A 27403-nucleotide genomic window follows, 5' to 3' on the forward strand; every position below is an offset into this window, starting at 1 on the left:
ACCGCGATGAAGAGTGGCCCCCGCTCGCCGCAACTAGAGAAAGCCCTTGCACAGAAACGAAGACCCAACGCGGCCAAAAATAAATAAATAAATAAAATAAATAAAATTTTTTTAAAAAGTTACTATAAAATATTGGCTATATTCCATTTACTGTACACTACTTCCTTGTAACTTACTTATTTTATATCTAGTAGTTTGTATTCTTTTTTTAAAATTTTTTATTGGAGTAGAGTTGATTTACAATGTTGTGTTACTTTCTGCTGTACAGCAAAGTGAAGCAGTTATACATATACATATATCCGCTATTTTTCAGATTCTTTTCCCATACTGTGCTTTTTTTTTTTTAATTTTTTTTTTTTTGCCTGCACAGCATGGCATGTGGGATCTTAGTTCCCCCACCAGGGATTGAACCGGCGCCCCCTGCAGTGGAATTGTGGAGTCTTAACCACCAGAGAAGCCATGTGCATTATATTAAAAGGACATATAGTGAAAATCTCCCAGCCCTCTCCTCATAGGCTACACATTTCCCTTCTTACTATTCTTCCAAAGGTACTTTCCGTGTGTGCGTGCGCGCGCGTGCATGCACACACACACATATGTAAGATGCTACTTTCAATTACAAATTTTCTGCATCTTTTATATTTTTGCATTCATAAAAGTCATAAACTACTCTAATTGTGCGAAACATCTCAGAAATCGTAACAATGGTTTACAAACGTCTTAATTTCCTCCCCACAAAGCACCACATTCAATCAAATGCACTCAGTTGCCTAGCTCAAATCATAGCAACTTTGTCAGTTCTAAAATGCTGCCCTGGTTTCAGAATTCACTTTCTTATTATTTCCTGATTCCAAGCGTTTACAGTTGTCTGTAATCCCAATGAAAATATCACCAGGATTCAAGGGAAAAAATGCGAAAACATTCCCTCCCTCATTAAGTTGCCCTTCCGTTAGCAGATTCTTGGCCTTCCTTTATTTGTGCTGGGAGACAGAGCAACACCAGTGACACATCAGTTCCTGGCGGCCAGCTGCTAATTGTAGCTGCCGGGATGTGTCCCCGTTTCATCTCCAGGCTGTGATGTTCAGTGCTGCCCCAGTGCAGAACAGCTGGTTCGGGCTGGGAGCAGTGGGGAGAATGCTGTACCGTGCACTCAGGCGGAGGAGCGATCCGGACTCCGGCCAGAAGGACTCAGGTTCGCTATCACTGTCAAAAGCGTGCCGAAGTTTTCTGAGCAAGGAAACATCAGAGAAGTAGTGAAATTATCCTCTAAAAATATTCTCCTGCTCTGGATTGGAGAGATCCTGAGTGACAGGGGTCCTAGAATTAACAAGCCAGTTTGGAAGCAGCTAGTAGAATTTGAGTTGAGGTGATGGAGTCCCGGGCTTCCGTAGCAGCGTAAGAATCTGGACATTTTGAACGAAAACCAGAACGACTCGGTGACTAAGCTGATAACATAGGCTAGGGAGAGAAATGGGCTGATGATGACTCCCGGATCTTTCTTTTTAATTGAAGTATCATTGATTTACAATGTTGTGTTAATTTCTGTTGTACAGCAAAGTGACTCAGTTACATATATACATTCTTTTTTATATTCTTTTCCTACGGTTTATCCCAGGATATTGAATATAGTTCCATATGCTATACAGTAGGACCTGTTGTCCATCCATTCTATATGTAGTAGTTTGCATCTGCTAACCCCAAATTCCCGGTCTGTCCCTCCCCCACCCCTGCCCCCTTGGCAACCACAAGTTTGTTCTCTATGGATGGCTCCCTGATCTTGAGCATAGGAAGCAGATGCACCACAGGCAACAGGAAAATTGGAAAGGGGGAAATTGGCTTTTTGCAAGGAAGCTGGTCAGTTTGGCTCTAGACGGGTCCAATTTGAGCCAAAGGCTCAGTGGAGAATTGAAGATCTGTAACTAGGGCACAAATAAAAGGATAGGATTGCAGATTATATATATACATATATGTATGCTATTTTTTATTTATTTATTTATTTATTTTGCGGTACGCAGGCCTCTCACTGTTGTGGCCTCTCCTGTTGCGGAGCACAGACTCCGGACGCGCAGGCTCAGTGGCCATGGCTCACGGGCCCAGACGCTCCGCGGCATGTGGGATCTTCCCGGACCGGGGCACGAACCCGTGTCCCCTGCATCGGCAGGCAGACTCCCAACCACTGCGCCACCAGGGAAGCCCTGTATGCTTTTCTTATGGAATATAGTGTTTCAGACACATCAGATGTAGACCAAATAATAATGAATTTCCACGCCCCCAGCACTGGCTTCAATAATGATCAATTCCTGGCCAAATGAGTTTCCTCCAGACTCCTCCACCCTGTGTGATTCTGAAGCATATTCCAGACAGGGAGAGATTTAAAAGCAGGAAGCACAGAACATGTAGGTTTGGGAAGACCTCAGAGAAGTTTAAAGCAATCCTTTTCTCATCTTACAGATGAGAAAAGCTAAAGATTAGAGATAGAATTAATTTCCTCTAATGAAAAAAATTTGCAAAAGGCTTTGCCAAGTTTTCATCTTTCTGAGATGAAGTGAGAAAAAGAAGGATATGCAAACTTTTTGGAAAGCTAAAATTCAAAATTTAAAATCACTGTTTGTAAACATTTTACAAATGACTGTCAACACATCCAAAAAGTAAACATTTGTCTTATACTGACTTTATTTGTAATTCTGTCCAATAACACCACATGTGCCGTTATAAAATTGGTCCTCCCACCCACAGCAGAACAAGAGAAGTGTGTTTCCTTAATTATCATTAGTTGGTTTTCACACTGTGGCCCTAGTGCCTCTGGGGTCACTCTGAGTGCGCCTGGGAGACACCGAAAGAGTCCTATCTGCCCGGAGTCGTTTTACAAGTGGCTTCCAGGAAAGTCACCTTGAATGACCTGTCACCTCTGGATACCTACCTAGTTTATGGAGCGAAATTTGTGTTGACTGTGTTAAGCAGAAAATATAACAAGGCAATAAGGCCTGTGCTGATATTAATTCCAAAGAAGGGCACACCCCGAATAATACTCAGCCTGCCAACAGAAAATAGTATTGTTTTTTGTTGTTGTGTTTTTTTGTTGTTTTTTTTTTAGCGGTACGCGGGTCTCTCACTGCTGTGGCCTCTCCCGTTGCGGAGCACAGGCTCCGGACGCGCAGGCTCAGCGGCCATGGCTCACGGGCCCAGCCGTTCCGCGGCATGTGGGATCTTCCCGGACCGGGACACGAACCCGCGTCCCCTGCATCGGCAGGCGGACTCTCAACCACTGCGCCACCAGGGAAGCCCCAATAGTATTGCTTTATCAGAAAATATGACAGTTCATGGAGCCAACTTAGATTTATTAAATTCATCAGCGTGAGTCACACTTTAAGTATGTGGCAATGTTCTTCATAAAGATGTTATGAAACCACACACACACACAAACTTGGGCTTTTGGAAAAAAAATTCTGATTTAACAATGTGCTTGGTATTAGAAATATGAATAGAATGCCATTGAAAGTATCTTATAAAGTGGCACTGCATACTGCAGAGTCTAAAAGCTGCTTAATTTCATTAAGGTGTTTGACATACAAAAGATGTCTGCTTCCATCTGGCAATAAAGCAATTAAAGAGTGAATTCTGTACATCTGTCACGTAACACAATTAGCAGAAGAGCAAAACAAATGTCTGAGAGCATACATGACTAGTTATTTCAGCTAATTAAAATTTCAGACTGTATAGTAATTCGTCACAAACATCTATTACTTAAAATTTTATCATATGGCTCATCGGTGTAAGGTTGCCATCTCTCCCTTCTTGGGAAGAAGTGGCTCTCATTCAGAGAGTATGTCCTTCCTTCTTGTTATAGATCTCACGTTCTTCCTTTCATGAAATGAGAGAAGGTAGCTTTTTAAAAAAATAACATCTTTAATTGGGAAAAAAATATTAGCAACACTGGGACCAATGAAAACAAGTTTTAATTTCTGGTCTGTGAATTATTGATATATTAAGGGAGGAAACCACTGCCTTGCAGCCACCTGTCCCCAACAGGAGGGGAGATGGGAGAGGTGGAAGGTGTTGCCAAGATCTCAAGGAGTGAGAGGCTGAGATATGGAGAAGCAGGAAAGACCAGAAATAGGAGTGGGGGGATGGTGAGGGACGAGGAGGGAGGGCAGGGCACTGGTGCCTTCCCTCTTCCCTCTACCCGCTGCCGCCGCTGCGCTCTGCACAGCACTGAGGTCTGGTCCGCATAACAAGCCTGTGAGTCAGGCTCCCTCCCCACCGCTATCTCCTCCACCTGCTGCCTTGAGAAGTGAGTCTCCAAGAGCGTGGTCCACATGCCCCACGCAATACAAAACCCGGAACGGAGAGCACGCGGCACGCGTGGCTGGAAGAAGGTGAACAGAGACACAGGATCGTGTGCCCAGCGGTGGGAGCAGAAGCCAGGGTGCCCGCGCGTTAAGCTTACCAGGGAGGTGATGTTACAGCCCAACAGTACTTGTTTTTGCTCAAATACGTTCCCCTGCAAATGCTGATTTGCAAAGCTTTCTTGCGTTTCTGGTCATACTGCTTTTATCTATAAACACGTCTGAGTCTCCTGAAAAGCTGCCCTTTCTTTGGTGAGTATTACCAACACGTCGACAGCGCCTGGTGTGTGTGCAGACTTGTGCTCACTGCACCTCTGACAGCGCCCTGGGCCTTAAGGGTTGCCGCAGCCTGGTCCCTTGAAATACCACTCAACAGTCGGCAGACAGAAATGGGGCAAGAGGGAGTCCTGAGGTTTTGCGCACTCTGGGGAGACTCTGACCCCACTGTTCCCATTGGGTGGCGACCACAAACGCTAGGGTTTACTTACCTGCATTGGTCCCTCACCCCCGGGGAGGATGCTGAGGGTACAATGCTTGTTTAAGTGTCAACATTTAAGTAACATACCTTCTAACTAACCCAGCTAAACCAATACTAATGGTTTTTAAAGAAATGAAAGTATTGCTGCATCAAAGCAAAATGCCCATCCTTCCTCCCAGTGTTTAAAATCATCAGCTGAGAGGTTTGGAAGCCTGAGCCCAGACGGGCCAGCACCTGCACGTGTTTCTCAGGCCGACCCTGGAGGCCACGTGTTTAAGCCGGTGACACCAAGAGATGGAAGAACTCAGACCCAGAGGAGAGCTGCCAGTCCTGCCATAAGTGAGAAATACATCTTGGTTTTGTCAAATTCCCCAGACTTTACAGTTGGTTTATTATGCAGTCTGTAAGCTCTGAGGGCAGGCACAATGTACACTTGTGTCCTGAGCACTGAACAAACGTCCAGAACATAGTGTGAGCTCAGGAAAGATGTGTGGAGTACACTAATACATTTTTTTTTTTTTTTTTTTTTTTTGCGGTATGCGGGCCTCTCACTGTTGTGGCCTCTCCCGTTGCGGAGCACAGGCTCGGGACGCGCAGGCTCAGCGGCCATGGCTCACGGGCCCAGGCGCTCCGCGGCATGTGGGATCTTCCCGGACCGGGGCACGAACCCGTGTCCCCTGCATCAGCAGGCGGACTCTCAACCACTATGCCACCAGGGAAGCCCACTAATACATTTTTTACATTTATTTTTTAAATAAGTCAACTGAATTAGCAAAGTGGCGTTAACATAAAACTATATATTGCAATGCAACATTCACATAACTCGACATTATTTGATGAGCAGCCCACATCAGATGTAAAATAAACTTACGTTTATCTAGCCGAAAGGAAAACGGAGAGAGAAAATAGATATTTAACATTTCTTCCAAAAGGGGCCCTGACCATTTCTTCCATTTTTTATCATTTACTTTCCTGCTAATATTCATTGATTCAACAATAATCCAGGTGCCAATGTGCATGCAGCACAGTGGATATAAAACAGAAGAATCACCATCTGAGTCAGGATGTGTGGGTTTCTGGCTCTGATGATAGCTACAAGGAATCTTTATTGAAAAAAAAAAAAAAAGGACTTTTTCCAGAGAGAAGAAATTTTTACTTCATTTAGTAATTCACTTTCTGTTGTTGTTTTTAATTTATGAAAATTAAAAAGGAAAATAAATACAATATTGCTGTATAAATTTGATAGTCTATTAAAACTTTTTACATCATGTTAACTTTTTGTTTCGTGTGCATGTCACATTCATCAAACCATACAGGAGTAATGTACAGAAATTTCACTGACAATATGCAATAAAAATTATTCAACGTGGTATCACAAATCATTTTTGAGAATTACTTTTATCATGTTTTCTAATAATGTCCATAAGATTAGCCCCCGTAACCAGATCATTCTGCGTCTGTTTATCCTTCTGCTGCTCCTTTCTCCTCTGGTCGTGAAGGTAAGGGGAATTTAACAACTGCGGGGGGAGAAGGGACCCTGTGGGTTTCACTCGTTTTGCAATATCCCAGAAGAGTCTTTTCGAGTTGTTATTGATGAAAGTAATCGCTGTTCCATTCTGACCTAACCTCCCGACTCTTCCAACCTGAAATGAAATGCAAAGGACGTTTTCAAAATGTTCACATAGAATCTTAACGTCTCTTGAAAGAAAACGAAGACTAGTATTTACAGAAGCTTCACTGAGATGAACATTTGTTCAGAGAGCATTTTTTGAGTTGTTCACCTCAATATACTTGTGAGATCAATTTAGCGGGCTGCCACTAGCACAGTGTTAAGGAAACAACCCAAATAGAAAATAAAAATAAGAAAAGTGAGTATTGTTTGTGAAACTTGTGTTTCAGTTATGCGCGTGTGTGCATGTTTGTATGTACGTGTAGGGGGTAAGGAGGCAAAGATATTTCTTACTCTGAGTGGGTTAAGGTAGAAACTTTTTGAAAGCTATTGCATTAAGAGCAAAAGGACTGTATCTCCTTTATAGTACTTAAGTGCCTTGAAATGTGAGACTGAAGCAAGTCCATTTTTGCATAAAGTTATTTCTCATTTTGACAGAGTTAAACAGACACAAATTTGTGGAGACCCGTGAGAAGGAACAAAACGTGTCTCCTAATATACTGAGAAACTCTTCAGAAGGGAGGGAAATATACAATCATGGTCAACTTCTGCTCCTTAATTGAAACGTAGAACTTAAAGTATACTCAGATTATCTAAATGAATAGATAGTTCCCGCCAATAGACAGAACGTTCTTAACGCTGTAAAAGAAGAAACTTCTAAAAAAGCTGGAAGGGGAGGCCTGCAGAGAATGAGACTGGGGAGAAATAAGGGGGAGATGCTGTTTTTCAGTATCAGCTTTTGCTTTTACCTGATTTATTTACCTTACTGAGTTGTTTCAATAAAACTAAAAATTAATACCTGCAACTCACAGAATGGGAGAAAATATCTGCAAATCATGTTTCTGATAAGGGTCTCTAGAACATATAAAGAACTTTTACAACTCAAAAGGACAACCCAATTTAAAAGCAAAGGATTTAAGCAGACATTCCTCCAAAGGTATACAAGTGGCCAATGAGTACATGAAATGATGTGCAACGTCATTAGTCATTAGGGAAAGGCAAATCCAAAACACTTCATATCCATGAACCTGGCTATAATAAAAAAAAGCATGCAAATGTCGATGAGAATATGGAGAAAATGGAACACTTATACTTTGCTGGTGGGAATGTAAAACATGAAGCTACATGGGAAAACAGTCTGGTGGTTCCCCAAGATGTTCAACATGGACCCAGCAATTCCATTCCTACGTTTATGTCCAAAAGAAATGAAAACACATGTCCACACAAAAACATGGCCTTGGGCGTTCACAGCATTATTCACAGTAGCCAGAAAGTGGAAACAACCTAAATGTCTAGCAACCAATGAATGCATGGACAAATATGGTGTATCCTTACAATGGGATATTATCTGTCAATAAAATACTACAACAACGTGTGGACCTTGAAAACATTATGCTAAGTGAAAGAAGCAAGTCACAAAAGACCACATACTGTATGATTCCATTTACATGAAACGTCCAGAAGACATAAATCTACCGAGTACAGTTGCGGTTGCCTGAGAATGAGGGTGTGTGCATGTGATGAGGAACTGGGGTGACTGCGGAGGGGCAAGGGGTTTCTTTTGGGGGCGATGAAAATTTTCTAAAATCAATTATACGGATGGCTGCATCACTCTATGAATATATTAAAAACCAATGAACTGTACACTTTAAATTGGCAAATTGTATAGCACGTGGATTACATCTGAGATGTAATTTATACTAGATATGTTATACTGAGATAAAAAGCAGTTAAAAATTAACTACAACGGTCTCCAAATTCTAAAAGATAGCTAGGAAGCTCCCTGGCGGTCCAGTGGTTAGGACCCGGCGCTTTCACTGCTGTGGGCCTGGGTTCAATCCCTGGTCGGGGAACTAAGATCCCACAAAGCCACGCAGCCCGGCCAAAGACAGCTAATGTTAACAATACAAATTATTTCTCCAGAAGCTTACCACCCCTGAAATTAAAAATCAGACACGTGGGAATACTGACTATAATTTTAAATACCCATATCATTTAACCCAGCAGTTCTCCCACTAGGAATTTCTCTTACAGATGCACTTGCAGGAGAGGCCCAGGGAGCTGTGTATACAAGTGTTCACTGCAGCATTAATAACAAAACACTGGAAACATCTGATTGTCCAGCAATGAAGGATTTGTTAAATAAATTACAGGACATCCATATAATACATTCCCATGCAGCCACGAAAATAGAACGAGGCAGATTCAACAAGTAAAAACATTTAAAGAGTTTAGAACAGTGCCTGGCATTAGGCTAAGCACTCAATACATATTAACACTTATTAAACGGCACCCAGTGTGTGTGCTGATAAGGAAAACTGTCTAAGGTCTCTTTAATAAAGAAAGAAGGCACAGACAGACAAATGCATAAAGAAGATGTGGTATAAATACACAACGGAATACTACTCAGCCATAAAAAAGAATGAAGTAATGCCATTTGCAGCAACATGGATGGACCTAGAGAGATTATCATACTAAGTAAGTCAGACAGAGAAAGACAAATGTCATATGATGTCACTCGTATGTGGAATCTAAAAAAAACAAAAAACAAAAAAATACAAATGAATTTATTTCCAAAACAGAGAGACTCACAGACACAGAAAACAAACTTATGGTTACTAAAGGGGAAAGGGGGAGTGGGAAGAGGGATAAATTAGGAGTTTGGGATTAACAGATACTCACTACTATATATAAAATAAATAAAAAACAAGGACCTACTATATAGCACACAGAACTCTAATCAGTATTAGGTAATAACCTGTAAGGGAAAACAATCTGAAGAATATATTATTTATACACACACACACACACACACACACACACACACATAGAGCTGAATCGCTGTGCTGCAGACCTAAACTAACATGATATTGTTAATCAACTATACTTCAATAAAATAAATATATTTCCTCGTTAAAAAAAAAAAAGAAAGAAGGCACAGAATAGAGGGTATAATATGGTCCCATTTATGTGGAAGGTGTGACAGGGTATGCACATCACATCTGTATATATGCACACACGCATGCATTTACCATTTCTGCAGTGTTAACTGGGGGAACCACTCAAAGGTAGGAGGGCTTCCTTGAAAAGACTTACCTTTCACTTTATATCTTTCGTTATTTGCGTGCTTTGTTATCGTGTGTATGTGTACTTTGATGATTGAAACAAACAAAAAACACCCAAATACAGAACTAAAAAAGCAGAAGGACCTGTGGCCCCTCTGAGGAGAGGCACGCAGCTCTGCACCTGTCAGCATCCCTGAGGCACGCTGCCTGTATTACAGTGGGTGCAGCGTGATAACTGCCAGCCACAGGGCTGGCCTGGGGAGAGCAAGAGACGGGTACATAGGTATAACCAGCATGTTCCATGTAACAAGCAAAGAAGCTTCTTAAGTATTTTAATACTCTAGACAGATTTCTGGCTGAAATTATTATTTTTTTCTTTTTACTTGATTAATTAATTTATTTTTGGCTGCGTCGGGTCTTCGTTGCTGCATGCAGGCTTTCTCTAGTTGCAGCGAGGGGGGCTACTCTTTGTTGAGGTGTGCAGGCTTCTCATTGCGGTGTCCTCTCTTGTTGCAGAGCACGGGCTCAGTAGTTGTGGCTCGCGGGCTTAGTTGCTTCGCAGCACGTGGGATCTTCCCAGACCAGGGCTCTAACCCGAGTCCCCTACACCGGCAGGCGGATTCTTAACCACTGCACCACCAGGGAAGTCCCATCCAGCCAAAATCATTAAATTGAAAGTTTGGGGCTTCCCTGGTGGCGCAGTGGTTGAGAGTCTGCCTGCCGATGCAGGGGACACGGGTTCGTGCTCCGGTCCAGGAAGATCCCACATGCCGCGGAGCGGCTGGGCCCGTGAGCCATGGCCGCTGAGCCTGCGCGTCCGGAGCCTGTGCTCCGCAACAGGAGAGGCCACAGCAGTGAGAGGCCCGCATACCGCAAAAAAAAAAAAAAAAAAAAAAAAAAAAATTGAAAATTTGGAAGAAAATAAAGTTTAGTTACGTGAACAGTCAGCTCCTGTGGAATAGTCAAATCCCTGAGGCATGGGTAAATGAGGTGGTACCAAAAAAAAAAAAAGAAAGAAAGAAAGAAAGAAAGGAAAAAAGAGAGAGCGAGCGAGAAGGAGGGAGAGAGAGAGCAGACTGCTAGATTATTAAGTCTTATGAAAAATAAAGCAACAACTCAGTAAGGGCACTACAGGCATTTCAGTGGGCAACTTCAGTAAATGTGACATTCAGAGGTGATTCTAAGAACATCAGAGAAAGGCTTTACTTGAAGAGTCTGTAAGTGATGCCGGAGAAGGAAGACAGGTAGCGGTCAGTGAGATAACGTGGCGCTCAGAGAGGCTTTATTTCTGAGAGAAAGAAGAGCTGCTGTTATCTCTGGCAGCAAAGGAAAGGAACCAAACTCTGAAAGGTGAAAGTCTAGAGCGAATAAGGGTATGAAGAGGAGATGAAGACATGATTCCTAAAAAAACAAACACTTCAGCAGATCAACTTTATTCTGGCCAGATGCAGCAACTTTAAACAACCTTTTTACACAAAGCCCTCTTTTTCTGCTTATAAAAGCCATTTAATATACTCACTGAAGAAAACAAAAAATAGAAAGAAAATTAAACTACACCAAAAGCTAATCACTTAAATTTTTTACATAAATGTTTTAGTTTTTTATTTCCAACTGATTTTTAATGCATTCTACGCATCCATATAGTTGTGAAAAACGTAATTTAGTTTATATATTTTAAAAGCAAAAATACATGCAGTTTTACGCCCTGCTTTCTTTTAACTTACCATTATAATGACAATGCCTTGCATAAGAAAATTCATGAGCAGAACGGTGGTAACATATAAAATCTACCTGATGCACGTACTCATCCATGCTGGGAGGCATGTCGAAATTGACAACCAGCTTGACGCTGACCAAGTCCAGTCCTCTTCCTAGGACCCCCGTGCTCACCACAACTTCATAGTCTCCTTCAAGTAAACCCTTTCCAAAACAGCAACAAAATTCATTATTGAGGATTTTTCTTGAGTGGTTTTCTGTCGTTCAGATTATCCTTTCTTTTCTCAACACTTTCTTCAACACTGGTGTTGCAATACCTTCGCAGTAAGTATAGGTCTTAGTACATCTGAGAGACATATGTAGCTTAAAGGCCTTCCGACCCCAACCCCCAATTTTTTCCAATAATTTATTCAGGCAAACCTTTTCCAAAGGTGAACTACTCTATGCCTCAGTCCAAAGTGACCTGATTTCAGAAATGGCGGATTCTGAATGATTAATCTATTTAGTAGACAGTCCCTAGGGGACAAGCTTATTGCTCCCAAAACACAGAAGCCTGAGCGAGAGAAACAATTAACTTCACACCGCTGCGTGCCTGAAGTTCTCAGGGTCATTAAAAAAAAGGTCTGCTTTAAAAAGCAGCAGATAATATGGTATCTCTTGAAAATGAGGCAAAACAGATTTACAGGAAAGAGAAGACAACAGAACGCTGGATGTCACCTTCAGTATGTTTTTCCTTTCCGGCTGTGACTTTTCCGAGTGCACAGAGGTGCTTTTCAGACCTGTGATTTTCTGAACGGCCTCGCTCAACAGATCTGCTCCTAGTTTGCAGTCCACAAATACTAACACTGGAGGCTTAAAGAGTTTCTTATCCTGAAACATTAAAAACACATATTTAAAATTATTGCTATAACATAATTTACAATGGGACGTTTTTCTGAGAGCTTTAGTATAAGCTAGTTATCAACAGGTTTACCAACACTGCTAAGAAGGAAAAAAGGCACATTCTGTTAAAATGAGTGCTTTCTTTAAAATATGCACAAACAGAAGGCAAACAGTGTACGTCCTTCATGCTTCTGCATCACCTCATGAAAACTGCAGAAATGATTTTAAGTGCAATTTAAAATTGCCAAAATTGTTCGTAAGTCGAAATAAACCATATTTAACTTAATACTGTATTTTTAACAACTACGCTTGTACATACCACCCACTTAACAAATTTCTGCTTAAACTGTTAAAAAAATTCTATTTCTCAAGGACAGAACAGCTAAGAAAGAACTTGTCTTTACCTTATATATAAAACTACTAAAAATTTTTGAAACAAAAAAAATATTCTTTGGGAATAACCTTGATATTTAAATATCTTTCTGTAATAATGCGAAAAAAACCAACCTCGCGTCTATACTGCATGTTTTCACAAATAAAAATTTATTTGAACCCTAAAGAATTCTGAAGTAAGCAAAGCAATTTATTATTAAACATCTACAGCAGGTTCCCCTGAAGCTGCATCTAAAAAGCACTCTCTCAAGAACTGTGCAGACGGCTTCTCTGGTGGCCCAGTGGTTAAGAATCCTCCTGCCAAGGCAGGGGACACGTGTTCGAGCCCTGGTCCGGGAAGATCCCACATGCCGCGGAGCAACTAAACCCATGCGCCACAACTACTGAGCCTGCACTCTAAAGCCTGCGAGCCACAACTACTGAGCCTCTGTGCCACAACTACTGAAGCCCGCTCACCTAGAGTCCGTGCTCCAACAAGAGAAGCCACTGCAATGAGACACCTGCGCACCGCGACAAAGAGTAGCCCCCGCTCGCCACAACTAGAGAAAGCTTGCGCACAGCAATGAAGACCCAACACAGCCAAAAATAAATAAATAAAATAATAAATAAATTTATTAAAAAAAAAAAAAAAGAACTGTGGAGACTTCCCTGGCGGTCCAGTGGTTAGGATTCCATGCTTTCACTGCGGAAGGCCCGGGTTCAATCCCTGTTCGGGGAACTAAGATCCCACAGGCCATGTGGCCAAAAAAAGCAAAAAACAAAAAACTGTGAAAAATGCAAGTGCAACCTACAAAGCAGGGCTGACCGCTTTACCACTCACATTCAAGATTTCAAACAGTTTCTTCTTTTTGGCTGGTTCTTCCACCCATAACACAATCTGGCGCACGTTGGAGCAGGGCAGGTTCTTCTCCCCAGTGATGATTCTCACGGGGTCGCGCAGAAGCTGGCTTGCGAGCTGCTCTATGCTGGCTGGAATCGTGGCCGAAGCCAAAAGGGTCTGACAGTCACGAGGCACATTTTCCAAAACGTCAAGCACTTGCTGTTGAAAGCCCATCTTTAACATGGTATCAGCCTAAACAAAATCATTGTAAAGTTAGTCCTACACGAAAACCCAGGGCCACCCCAGAAAAAAACCGGATACAATTAAGAACGTAAAAAACTTAAAACTCTTTACACGGAAAAATACACCACAATGTCAAAAGCCAAAGGATTAACTGGGAAAAAAATATATTTATATAAAACTACATATTGTGTAACTACGTTTATAATGATATACAAAGATTTTTACTATGGCATTAGTAATAGTGGCCAAAACCCCCCCACCATATACAGCCTAAATATCCAACAGGAGGAGACTTGGTAAGTAAATTATGGTAGACCCATACCATACAACACGGTGCTAGCATGAAAAATGACCAGAGAGCTCTTTATCCCTGCTGGGAGAAAAGAAGCAAAATAGAGAACACTATGTATAACATGAGACCATTTGTGTATATACTCAGGAAAGTTAATTGCTAACTCTGGAGAGAAGACCTGTGAGCTGGAGGGGGGGAACAGTTTTATTCTTCATTTTATAGCTTTTCGCAAAGTTTGATCTTTTTTTTTGGCCACACCGTGCAGCATGTGGGATCCCAGTTCCCCAACCAGGGACTGAACCTGCACTCCCTGCATCAGAAGCACAGAGTTTTAACCACTGGACCGCCAGGGAAGTTCTTGAATTTTTTTTTTTTTTTACCATGAACATATATTTATAATAAAATATGATTTTAAATAAACAAAAAAAATTTAATTTGGGGGTTTTCACTTCTGTATATACCTCTGCATTGCTGGTTTCTAAAAACAATGAGGGACTTCCCTGGTGGTCCAGTGGTTAAGAATCCGCCTTCCAACACAGGGAACGAGGTTTCAATCCCTGGTCTGGGAACTAAGATCCCAAATGCTGCGGGGGCCTGCGTGCCACAACTACTGAGCCCGTGAGCCGCAACTACAGAGCCCACGTGTTCTGGAGCCCGCACACCACAACTACAGAGCCCACACGCTCTGGAGCCTGTGTGCCACAACTAGAGAGAAACCTGTGCGCTACAACGAAAGATCGCGTGGGCCGCAACTAAGACCCAACGCAGCCAAAAATAAATAAACATTAAAAAAAATAAAAACAGGGGCTTCCCTGGTTGTGCAGTGGTTGAGAGTCCGCCTGCCAATGCAGGGGACACGGGTTCGTGCCCCGGTCCGGGAAGATCTCACATGCCACGGAGCGGCTGGGCCTGTGAGCTGTGGCCACTGAGTCTGCGCGTCCGGAGCCTGTGCTCCACAACGGGAGAGGCCACGGCAGTGAGAGGCCCGCGTACAACGAAAAAAAAAATAAAGAAAAAAAATAACAAAAGTTAAGGCTATCTTGATTTTCAAATATAATCTGGGTATCTATAATTTTGGAAAATAAGACATTGAATTGTTTTAGTGTCCACTAATGTGCTGTCAGTTAGACTGAAGCTTGATCACTTGTTTTAATATTATTCACTCTATGACATTTAAAAAATATGAAATTATCATGATGGTCTGGGTTCGATCATGGCTCTATCTATGACCTCAAGCAAGTTAATGAAGAGCTTTAAGCCTTAGTTTTTCCCTTTATAAATGGAAATGATAATAGTAACTACCTCCTGGGGCTGTGATGAGGATTAAAGAGATAAAGTATATAAAAGTACCAGCAAGGTCCTTCTCAGTGTTTCAACTAACTAGCAGACAGAGAGAACACACACCCACAGTGTGTCTGCAAACATCCCCACATGCCTCAGTAATCCCACTAAGCCCCATCCATCTCAGTAGATGACCTTGCTTCTCCTGGTTCAGAAAAAATAAGACCATGAGAAATAAATTCCTTCAGTTTCTCTTCTCACCCGAACTTCCTGGAAGAGTCCTCCAGCCCTGCAGTCTCCCTCCCCCGCCTCCCCGCCCTCCCCCCACTGTCCGGTCCAGGGCTCACCTCCCGCCCCTCACCGGCTCCTTCAGGTCTTCAATCACTCCCCAGGTGCCACATTCAACAACCATTTTTAAGTCTTTGTCTAACTCTTTTTAAGATGCAATTATTATTATTACTATTTTATTTAAAGAGTATACTTCTTTCTTTTTTTTAAAAATTGTTTATTTATTATTTATTTTTGGCTGTGTTGGGTCTTCGTTTCTGTGCGAGGGCTTTCTCTAGTTGTGGCAAGCAGGGGCCACTCTTCATCGCGATGTGCGGGCCTCTCACTATGGCGGCCTCTCTTGTTGCAAAGCACAGGCTCCAGACGCGCAGCCTCAGTAGTTGTGGCTCACAGGCTAGCTGCTCCGCGGCATGTGGGATCTTTCCGGACCAGGGCTCGAACCCATGTCCCCTGCATTGGCTGGCAGATTCTCAACCACTGCGCCACCAGGGAAGCCCTATTATTAGTTTTAAATACTAGAAGTAATAACGTGCTCACTGTAGAAAACTTGGTAAACAAAACAAAGTAGAGAAAACCAAACTCGCCCATCATCCCACTATCCAGACACCAGCACTGCCTCACTTACTATCCATGTCCTAACTGTGTCTGGAAACCCTCCCCCCGCTCCCTACAGCCACCACCCTGGCTCAAGTCCTCCCCTCTCCCTCCTGGGAACCAGCTTTCTTGCTCAAAGGCTATTCTCCACGTGGAGAATATGAGTCTGAGTGTAATACACTCAGGCTTAAAATCCTTTAAAGGTTCCCAGTGTCTACAGAATAATGCCTGAATTCTCAAGGCCAGGAGAAAATGAAATACAATGACTATGCTTATTTATGGTTATTTCAATGGGAATATGGGTGTTTTTCCTCCTGTTTCTAACTTCTCTTTAATGTACGTGGATTACTCATAGAATACAGTTGTTATTCAAACTGCAGAATGGGCCATGAAGAGCATTTTTTAAAACCACAAAATAGGACAGAATAAAACATATGAGAATAGAGAAATCACATGTCACAAGGGTAAGTATTGTTTCATGAAAGTTCTGTTTCATTTAAACACACACACACACACACACACACACACACGCCCCTACCTAAACAATATTCATGATGGTTCCCATCTAAACTGTACTTTTTGAAAGCCATTATCAATCAGACCTTGGGAAAATCTTACTCTTTCTACACCTTAGTTTCCATTTATAAACCTATTTCCTACCTACCTTAGAGGGATGTTAACAGATTAAAATGTGGGGGAACATGTACTTTAAAAAACCTCTTAGAATTAAAAGCACTACTTAAATTTAAGGTGATTCAAACAGTAGAGCCACTCACAATGAACACAAGGCTACTCTGAAAATCTCAGAGTCCCCGGGGGGAGACGGCACTTGGATACAGAGTAAGCATTAATAAGGTAAGAGGTGAACATAGGTGTCCCCTAATTAAACAGCAAACCTGGCCTAATTTTCTGGGGACTGTTCTTGGTGTCACCTGCATTTCTTCACTACTCGTGATGTCCTTAATCCCAGACAATCTGACTTCCATCTCTGCCACCAAAACTTCACTCCTGAGGGTCCCCAGGCTAAACATTCACTCCGCTCAGCAAACCTTAACTCGTAGCCAACGGTGGCTGACAGTCCCCATTTGATGGGCACTTACTGGACGCTGGGCACCTTTCAAGGGAGCATGGTGGGAAGTGGTCACCATCGTGACCCCGCTTTACAGATGTGGAAACTGAGGCACATGACACAGTGCCCTATGATGTGGTGGCGCTGGGGTGTGGACTGGGGACCACTGGCTCCAAACCTACGTCATGAACACCAAGCTCAATGCTGTGTGCTCGACGGTAAGGACACGGAAGGAGACCCTACCTTTCCAGAACTGATGGTCCAGAAGGGAAACTTACTATGTTCGTTTCCTTGAAACATGATACAGTTAAATAACAGCAGGGCACATCCTGACCAGCACTCCCTCAAGCCCTGGTCTTCCTTCCCTCCCTGGCTCTCCTTTTTCAGACAATTTCTGTATGTCAATGAGCCGGTGGGCTACGTCCCAGGCTCCCTCCGTCTCAACCCACACTCTCTCTCCAGGAAGCTCAACAAGTTCCAGGGCTCTGAGCACCACAGACACGTCAAAGACGCCCCAAACCTCACTCGGGGCCATAACCACCTCCCTGGACTCAAGCAGTGGAGACTCACTGCCCACTCCGTGGCCCCTGCTGGACCTCAAGGCCCCTGGAATTTAACATGTTCAAAACAGACCGTCTCTCCCACTGCCAGACCCAGTCCTGCTCCAGCAGCATCTCGGGAGACGGCACCGTCCGGCACCTCTGTTTCGTCTCTCATCATCACCCCACCTCCGATCCATCAGCAGCCCCGCAGACTCCGCTGACGTCCGTGCGGACCCCTGACTCCCGCCTCGGCCAACCAGAACCCGCTCACCTCAGGCAATGCGACAGATGCCAGAGGACGTGTCACAGGTGCTCCTCCTTGGCCCAAGCCTCCCGAGACCTCCCATCACTCCAGGAGGGCGCCCGCCCGGCCCGGCCTCCCCCTCGCCCCTCCTGCAAGCCCGTCTCCCTCCCCGGACCTGCCCCACTCGCCACTTGTCCTCACCTGTCCCCCTGTGGCCGGCGGCCCTTCTCCCACTCGGAGTCCTTCCTCCAGACGGATCTCTGCGTGGCAGCTGCTGCTCTTCAGCCCCCCAGAGGCCCCTCCCACCTGAGGGGCCCCCTCTCCTCGGGCGCCTCTGTCCCGTCACCTTGTGTACACGCCTGTGTCACAGCTCACCTCGCTTTCCATCACATCCTCACAACCAAGAACAAAGGCTAGCACGGGAAAAGCCCTAATGGATTTGACAGATAAGCATTCATTATTCTCAGCACTGTACGTCAGCAGGTAGGACGGTCCGTGTGCCCCAAGCCTCCCTAAAGGGAAGCAGTACAAACATTCCTGGACTCCACCCGACCCACGGAACCAGAGCATCCAAGCACGAGCTCTGGTTCTCCATCTCAGCCACCGGGGAAACGGCAAACAGTGCGCCTGGTCCCAGGGTGGAGCAGGGAACACACTGCAGAAGGACGGTCTGCGCACGGGTCCCCGGAGCAGAGACGAGGGGGCCTGAGGTCTGCAGGGCGGCTCCAGAGGGAAGGTTCTGAGTCATGGACACGGAACGAAGGAAGAGCAGGCGGAGGGGGTGGGAGAGAATCCTCGGGACACGGGGGACGCAGAGGGTGGCAGCAGATTTTCCTAATCTTAAAGGACTGTCAGACTTCCGGCCTGACCATTCCTGTGTCCGGCCCCCTCCCCCCCGCCCCCGAACAGTGGCCCCTCTCCCCAGGGACATCATTTGTTTCCGGTTTCCTCTGGGCTCTCAGACCACCTCTCTGTTCACTGACTTGTCTTCAGCTGCAGAAGGCAGAGCCTCAGCCCACTGCTCGTCTCTCTCAACTTCCTCCTTAGAGAAGCCAGCACGTCCCGCGGACTCTCACGCATGGGTCTGGTACCTGCCCCTTCATCCAGCACCAACTCGAGTGTGTCTACCAGGTCCCAGTCCGTTCCCGTGGGCCCTAAATCAAGGCACACCCCACCCACCTTCGTCCTCCCGCGTGTCCGGTCATCACACGACCCGTAAGTGATTCCCTGTGACCCTCAGGCGAACTCCGACGCCTGCCTCCATTCCGTCCCCGACCCTCCCCCCTCTTCTGGGCCGATGGCTGGCTTTCTTCTTCCTCCTCTAATTCCCCAGCATGGGCAGCAGACCTCGTCAACCACCAATTCCCACGTGGCACACCCGCCCGTCTCTCCCGCCAGCCCCGCACACGTGCACTGCACCCGACAGAGTCTGCTCGCCTTGGTCTCTTCACCTGGGACACTGGATGCATCCTCTACTCTTCTAAATCCTTTTCTCTCTTCCGAGGCTCAGGTCAAGTCCCATGACCTCTGAGAAGCCAACGCGCCGACCCTCTCATTTCTCCTCCTGAACCCTGAGCACATACATGGTCCTACTGACAGCTTGCATCGGGGGAGGGCAAACCTCGGCTCTCCGGACGAATTCAGACCTTCGCCTGCTCTTGTAAACAGGGCACCTTGTAGGCTTGGAGGGTGTTTACAGCTTCTTTGTGACGCCACCCATCTCACCCAGGGCTCGTCCCCTGCACCCAAAGAGCACCTCTGTGCTGACTTCAGTTTCAGTATGTGACCGATTATGCTGTTGACCGGCTCCTCTCCCCTGACCACACAGGAGCCACGTCCCCAGTCACCGAGGAGCTGGGCATCGGTGCACTTCTGCCGGACAGCACTCCTCGGGCACCATCACCTTGAGCGCAGCCCTGGGGTGCCCCGGACACCTTGTTAATGTAAGAAAACGAAAATGCTCTGAAGAGAGGGGGGCATGAATGAATTCTCTACAAGGATCATCCTCTGGCTCATGAGACGGGGAGGGGAAACCTAAGGACGTGGGCTTATCCACAGGGGAAACCCGGCCACACGTTCAGGGTGGCAGCAAGGACGAGAACCCAATGCAACACATCAGGTCCCCCAAAGGCCGGGCCAGGAAAACGCTGACTTAGCAGCACTTTCTAAAGGACTGGATCTTATCTTACATTTATACGGGACTTTTCAGTGCGAGACGTTTTCACAGCCACTACTCTTCCTTGCTACGACTCTGGAAAATGAAATGACTTGCCCAAGGTCTCACAGCAGGCGCAGTACAGGCTCAAACCCCCGTCTTCTGGGTCTTGGCTGTGTTGTGGCCAAGGCTGTCCCGAGGCTACTCCCTGGTGCCACAGACGCAGGCCAGGTTGCTGTCACTGGTCGGCACTGATCACTGCTGGGTAAGCCCAAGGCTCTGCCCCGTCACAGCCAGCAGGACGAGCATGCAGGCAGGACAGCCGTGCCTCCCACCCTGTCCCGTTGGTAGGTGCTGGATTACCATCAAATAATAACACATTCACTTCTTATTAAGCAAGCCCAAAGTACAAAAATGCCTATTTGCTATATGCAACACAGAAACCACAACCACAGACACCTGCGTCCACATAGAAAAAAGTAAAGAACCTCCTCCAACTAAGCATCATTAGCTACTTCCAAAATTCCCACTGAGTGACTGGCCACTGATTTCCTTCTTTTTTCTGTAGACAAATGACACCCAGCATGTTTAAAAAACTTAACACTTGAGAGTACAGTATGCCTGTTAAGTTTACATTTTCAATCAATTAGGACAAGACAGTGGCGGTTTAATTTTAGTTTAGCTGCAGTGCTACACGAGAACCAGCTTAAGAACCACTATTGCCAATTAAAAAAAAATCCCTGAGTTGTTTTCCTTTGGGAGAGAAAATGCCTGAAAATATACAATGCAATTATATAACTATAACGCGCTTTTCACAGATTATATAAAACTCTGTTTTTAAACACCACTACTTACTTCATCCACTACTACAATTTTTATACCGCCAAGTTCTACAGCGCTCTGCTTTATTATATCCAGAAGTCGCCCAGGAGTTGCTATGATAACCTGAACGAAAGAGAAAAGGCAAATTAGAAAGTTCGATCGCGTTCATTCACTCACGTATTCCTTCATTCTACACTTACTGAGTGGCCAATGCATGCCAGACTCTGGTGTAAGTACTCGGAACTCGATGATGAGTAAGTCAGACTTGGTCTCTGCTCTCGTGAAAGTCATGACACTAAGGAAGAAACAGAGCCAACACGTGCTCACGAGAATCACGACAGGGTGTTATCAACGGAGGGATGTACTCAGTGCTGCTAAAACACAAGCCAACACCCACGGGAGTAGTGGGAGTGAGCACGACCGGCAGGTCCAGGGAGAGGGAAGGGCATCGTGACCGGTGAGCTCGGAGGCGGGAGGCTGGCGTGGGTGGAGGGGGGAGAAGGCGGCTGAGGCCTGAGAACCTGGCAGGGCCCACGCTGGGAGGGCCTTACGAGCACGCTCACCGCTATCTGGCTCCGTGAACAAGTGCAAACCCCTTGCCCTCTCTGGGCCTGCTATTTCACTTTCAAATTACGAGGCTGGGTACAATGAACTCTAAGGTCACTCAAGGGTCTTAACAGTTTTATCATATATTAGCTGAAGTTGTGGTTAAAAGTAGGGGCTTAGTGAAACTTCAGCAGGAATCGTGGCTTCAGCATTTAATAATGGTGTGAGTCTCTGTTCTCCCGTCGTAAGATGGAAATGCTGAAAACTATCGTGGGGATTATATGAGACAGTGTCGGGATAACCCTGGTGGAGTTACAAATGACCTCCTATGTTCAGCTGTACCCACTTTTCCAGTCCACACCCGCACAGTGGTAACATCGCCGCGGATGATAAAAGGTCTGTATCCCCAGAACACAGGGTTTGGCGTGGGTACTTCAGACATCCACAGATATCAAGTCAATTTTAATTACTTTGACTTGAGTTCACTCCTTCTCTTCCGTTTTCCCCTCTGATGGTTTGGAAGTTATCAACTTTTTTCATTCTTTGAGTGCTTCGCCTTGAATGTCGACAAATCTATGACTTAATATAAAGTTAACCGGCACTTTTAGCTTGTGCTTGAAAGATCCAGGGCGCTGCTTTACGGCGATCGCATCTCGCCTGCCCTTACACGCTGTGGGATGGTATTCACCCCATTATTTTGAAACCACGGCTTGCTCCTGGTCACTGTTCGCTTGGCCTGTGTCTGTTTAGCTTCGCCCACACGCTTACTGCCGACTTTGCACCAGCTTCCTTCCACCCCCCACCTTCCTCTCTGGAATCTTCTTTATCTGCAGAAGGGCTTCCTCCAGAAGTTCCTTTAGATGGTCCACTGGCAATACACTCTCTCGGTTTTGTTTATCTGAGTAGGTCTTCGTCTTGTCCTTACTCTTGAAATATAGCTCTGCCGAGCACACAGACGCTTCAGCTGCTTTTCCTCCCAGAGGGTAGGTGTCTGTGAGTCCTGGCCCGGGCGGCAGGGGGTGCGGCAGCCGGGCGAGGAGAGGTGAGGCCGTGTAGGGCAGAGTCCAGGGAGGAAGGCATCGCTGTGATGGAGGGACACTGGTGACATGCCGGGGGATGGGGCAGATAAATAACTACATAAAGGATAAGGGATGGCAGGTTTCTCATCGTCAGAGTTACCAACGTGGAAACAGAAAACGTAAAAAGAACCTTGTGATGAATGAGAACTGGAAATATCAACATGAACTCATGGTCTCGGATAGGCTGAGGTCCCAGAAGCAATGACAGTCCAACAGCAAGGAGCCCAGGTAGAGCCCAGGTCTCGGTTTCTGAAGACTATTCTCCACACCAAAGGAGCCAGGGCTCCGTGGAGAGAGTTCCAGGGCCGAGGCCAGGAAAGAACAAGGTAAGGACGGAACATCTTCTTTAGATGGAAAGTAAGAAAGTAGTCAAAGAATGACAAGGATATGATAAAAGGACACAGAAACCGACTGCAAGGTGCTTCCACTGGTCAAACAGATAATACCCCTGTAAAAAAAACAGGGAACCATGAGTCCGTACTGATATAAAAAAGTAAATAAGTGGAAAGTTTGGGGAAGCTCAATAAATTTACAACCTGGAAGTACTCCCCTTAAAATACTTATTCAACACAAAGGGTACAAACAAACTCTACAGTTTAACTTGGCAGATAAAAGCACCAGTCAAAGGACAAACTGAAACTGTGCGCCACCTAGAAGGACATAATGGAAAGGAAAGCGTCTCTTCTGTGATGTCCTGTTAAAGAATTAATTCAAGAGCCACAACTTGAATCTAATCAGTTCAGGGCTGTTCTTCCAGGTAAGCGGCTTGTAATCCTTAAGAAGTGCCAAGACCCTGAGAAAAAAGGAAAGATCGGTTCCAAACTGAAGACACTGAGAGAGACATGACGGCTACAAGCAACGGAAGACTCTGAGCTTGACGGAAAAAAGCTGATGGGACAACGAGCAAAACCTGAGTGGGGTCGGAAGCGTGACACCAATGTTAACGCATCCCAACAGACCAGCGTGAACTTCCTGGGTCTATGACTGGACTGTGATGATGAAGGACAATGTCCTTGTTTGTAGGAATCCCGCTCTAAAGTGTATCAGCCACGATCCTGAGGTAAGGCCCACCTTTCGGAGATTCATCTTCTCAGCCGTGAAAAGAGGGGGTACGCCACCCCACCTCCCAGAGCAAACGCAATGATTAAAGGTGGTAATGGCTGTGAGAACATCCAACAGCGTTGGGAAAACAAAAGGCACCTCCCTAACCTGTGCTCCTGGCCTTCCCCACAGAAAGGCTCACGTGGCAAGACTTTAAAGGCCACCTAAAATCACACTCTTTAGTTCCTCAGGGGGCGAAAACCCTTAGTTCCTGCATTTCTTAGGTCCTCTGCAAAGGCGTTCGGTCCAGGGAGCCCACCTGAACGCGCTGGCGCAAGCGATGGAGCTGCGGGGGGGCGGGCAGGCCCCCCACCAGGAGCGCGGTCCTCATGCGGGGCAGGCCGCTCATCAGCTCCTTGGCCTGGTGCTCTATCTGGATGGCCAGCTCCCGCGTGGGCGTGAGGATGAGCGCGGATGGCATCTTGCTCTGCAAAGATGTGAAACACACCAGCAGTGAGCTCTTCTGCTGTGGACACAAGCCTCAAGGCAGCCCCAGGAGCCCTTTTCTTTGAAAGTGGTCCCATCAGCCCACCGGCCTTCTGCTCAACTGCAGAATTCTCCTCCAAAACCAGCATAAATTGCACCCATTTCTCACATAATACAGACAGACAATGAAAGACCCCACCATCAGGACCAGGGAGAGGCATCTGCCTCAATCACGGCGGGAAAACTGAAGCTTGGCTTCCCACCGACTGGCCTGTGCGACCTCCAGTCAGCCTCCTCAGAAGAGAAACCTGCTGGTTGCCCTGAAGATCTGGGTGAAGCCTGGCATCCCACCCTCCACTTCCCCTCGGCGCTCTTGTAGATTCACTTCTTTCTTTGTCAGGAGACCTTACTTATACAAACATTCTATTTTGGTCTTCCGGTGAGTTTCGTCTATATTTTGAAAATCTAGTCTTTTATTTTTTTCTCACATTATCTTCTACTACGCTTTAGCGTTCCAAAATTTCCTCTATCTCTTCTCCCTTCGCCTACATTTCTCACTCCTTTCCCCCCTTGCCATCCTCCAAACCTCACAAACTCCCTAGTACTTGGCAAATAATTACTCAAAACGTCTGTTAAACTAATTATGTGCAGGAGTGCTTATAAACCAACGAGTAAGGCAAGGTGGTATCATTTTAAGATGAAACGCAGGTCACACTTAGCGGTATATTTTGAAACTCTACAATAGTGTTCTGACTTCGGTATCAAGTTTTTCAAAACACAAAATCGAAGCAGGCTAGATTGACACAAAAATCACAGCTCACCTGGTCAGCAGGATTTTCGCCCCAAACCCAAAGCCTGTTCCTTGAATAGAAAATGTGTTAAAAAGACAACACTTTGTAAGGAAAGCAATTTTTTAGACCTTCAATGAAGAGACTGGTTCAATATAATAAAATTTAGTTCCAGTGACTAAAGATCTAAGTACTTGATTTCAGTTTGCAATTTTAACGTAGCTGAGGATGACACTTGGTAAACACCTTGACTGTTCTTGAGGCTCATACAGGTGAGCTCTACCTTACCTGAAACAGAGCTCGCATGATGACGGGAAGCAGGAAGGCGGCTGTCTTCCCAGAGCCAGTGTCCGCGCTGGCCAGCACGTCTCGGCCCAGAAGCCCCAGGGGGACCATCTGCATCTGGATGGGGGTGGGGATCTCGTAGCCCGAGGTCTTCAGGTTGAGGTTTAAGGCCTCAGGGAAGCCGCAATGCTCAAAGTCAATGATGGGCCTGGGGACGCCTGGCCCTTGAACCACGATTCCCAGCTGCCGTCTGAGGTTTTCAATCTGGTCCTCCCGAAGGTTCGAGATGAAGGCGTGCTCAGTGTAGACATACGAAGCAGGATGTGGAGCCGCTGGCTCAGAACCCGCTTTCTGTGGACCGCCCGGAGCTAACAGCGCCTCCGCTCCGCGCACCTGCAGAAGGTGTTTTGCTTTACACTCCAGGCTACACACGTCTTCATCCGTCTCATTGCAGATGTACTCTCCGTAGCGCCCGCATACCACGCACACCGGCTCCCCGGGCTCGGCCTGGCGCTGCGTTTTGGAGAAGGACTTCACTGGCTCTTCAAGGAGATCGCTGTCCTGTGCCTGTTGCCCGGGTCCAGCCAGACCCCCCTCAGGCACCTGGCTGGCAGGCCCGGGGAGAGGGCACGGCTGGGCACCGTGATGCACCGCTAGTGCAGCTTCTTTGGTACCCGAGGCATCATCGGCTGGACCATCCCCGCCCGCACCCAGCTGGGGGTCTTCTGCTTCTGGTTTGACTTTCTTGGCTGCACAACTTCTATCATCATCGTTAGCATTCCGCCTGACTTTCAGGGATCTTGGAACGAACATCCTTCAATATTCTGTGGAAGAAATTATACACTGAGATTTATTTTACCCTCAATAAAGTCACAGATAAAGAACCCTAAGTTCATCACGTCCCCAGGTTTTGCTTCAAAAGAACAAAGAAGGCGATGCTCCCATCAAGCTTCCCTTCCGCCCCCGCCCGAGTCCGCTGGGTGAGGACAGTTCTGTCTGCATACACTGCACACGGCTTCACACCACTGACCTCCGTCTGTGGACTGACTTGCACTTTGACATACCAGACATCACAGAAATTCTGGGGTAAACCCTTCTGTTACACGTTCACAAACGAAAACACAAAAAGAAAAAGGTCTACTTCACAACTGGAGTCTTTAAAACGAAGCCACAAGATCACTATTAATACGTGTGCAGCAGTTACTAGGTTCCAAGGTCAGAGCTGAGCGCGAAGTACACACGCGTGTTCTCTTACGTGGGGTCAGTTCTCACGGGGGACTCAGCACCTGGAGGCTGAGGGACTTGAAGCTCACACCTTCTCAGCGTGTGCAAGCCTCCAACCACAGCGCTTCCCATTTACAACCAAACAGGTTTTTGCAAAATGACAGCGTTTGGTAAACAGGCTTTAACCTAATTTGGGGGCTGCCAAATATGCTAAGAAACATTTTTCTCAAAACAAAAATTCTTAGGATACATTGCCAGATTCCATTTTTCCAGAAAAATTCCAACGAAATTACAAGTGAAGGTCTAGGGTTACCACCTCAAGTCCCCGAAAAGGTCAAGGGGGTGGGGGTGGGGGGCGGCTGCACTCGAGAGGGAGGAGCTCGAAACGCAGGTCCCCGCGACGGAACAGAGGCGGAGCTGGCGGGGCTGCAGACGCGTTGCTCCTGTTCGCGCCAACGCCCCTCCCCTCCCCCTGGGCGTCGTCCCTCCCCCCGACGTCAACACCCTCGTGCGTCGCCCGCTCCACCGCGGCTCCGCACGCAGAGGCGCGTGACGTCACGGCGCTGCCAAGGCCCGGGCGGAGCGCGCTGGGCACGAGGCCGGAGGTGGGGGCGGTGACAGGGAGTGGGGGAGGGGACTGCGTAAGGGCCCGTCCCGCCGCCGGGGCTCGGCGCCCGGGTCCCGCACGAGAGGAGTAGGACGGGAGGCAGGCCCGAGCCGTGGGGCCGGGGGCACGCTCACCCGTGCGGACTGCGGCCGCGTCCGCTCTCTCTCGGGTGCAGCTCCCCCTTGAGGCGCTGGGCCGGGCTTCCGGCCGATGAGCCCGGCCACGCGGCCACCCTGCCGCTGGGGAACCGTGCGGAGCGCAGATTCCACTTTTCCGGCTTTTGGGATGCGCCGCTGCGCGCGGGGAAGGCGGGGCCCGACGGAGAGGCCGGAAGGGAGGGGGCGGGGGCGGGCAGTTCCGCGCGTTTTCCACGCCCCTTTCCCGGCTTCCGGCTGGTTGTAAATCCCGGAGACTGGTTGAAGCGGGCGGGTTCCGTGGGGAGGGGCGG

The 27403-nt window shown here is 46.5% G+C and overlaps 1 protein-coding gene across 4 annotated transcripts; it reads right to left on the bottom strand.

Annotated features, from left to right (window-relative positions):
- Window positions 1–5992: 5992 nt before the first annotated feature.
- DDX59 (DEAD-box helicase 59) lies at window positions 5993–27261 on the bottom strand. 4 transcript variants are annotated; one of them, XM_059998802.1, is made up of 8 exons: window positions 27090–27259; window positions 25128–25948; window positions 23885–24052; window positions 20933–21022; window positions 13370–13621; window positions 11992–12144; window positions 11350–11478; window positions 5993–6467 (listed from the first exon to the last, which is right to left on the bottom strand). In XM_059998802.1, the coding sequence occupies exons 2-8, from the start codon at window positions 25935–25937 to the stop codon at window positions 6204–6206; spliced, it is 1866 nt and encodes a 621-aa protein (XP_059854785.1). In that variant the 5' UTR covers window positions 25938–25948; window positions 27090–27259; the 3' UTR covers window positions 5993–6203. The 4 variants fall into 4 exon arrangements, with proteins under 4 accessions (XP_059854785.1, XP_059854786.1, XP_059854787.1 ...); XM_059998803.1 differs by lacking the exon at window positions 27090–27259 and adding an exon at window positions 26380–26664; XM_059998804.1 differs by lacking the exon at window positions 27090–27259 and adding an exon at window positions 26155–26172.
- Between the last annotated feature and the right edge of the window lie 142 nt (window positions 27262–27403).

Source organism: Delphinus delphis, chromosome 1, assembly GCF_949987515.2.
Source record: "Delphinus delphis chromosome 1, mDelDel1.2, whole genome shotgun sequence".
NCBI lineage: Eukaryota > Metazoa > Chordata > Mammalia > Artiodactyla > Delphinidae > Delphinus > Delphinus delphis.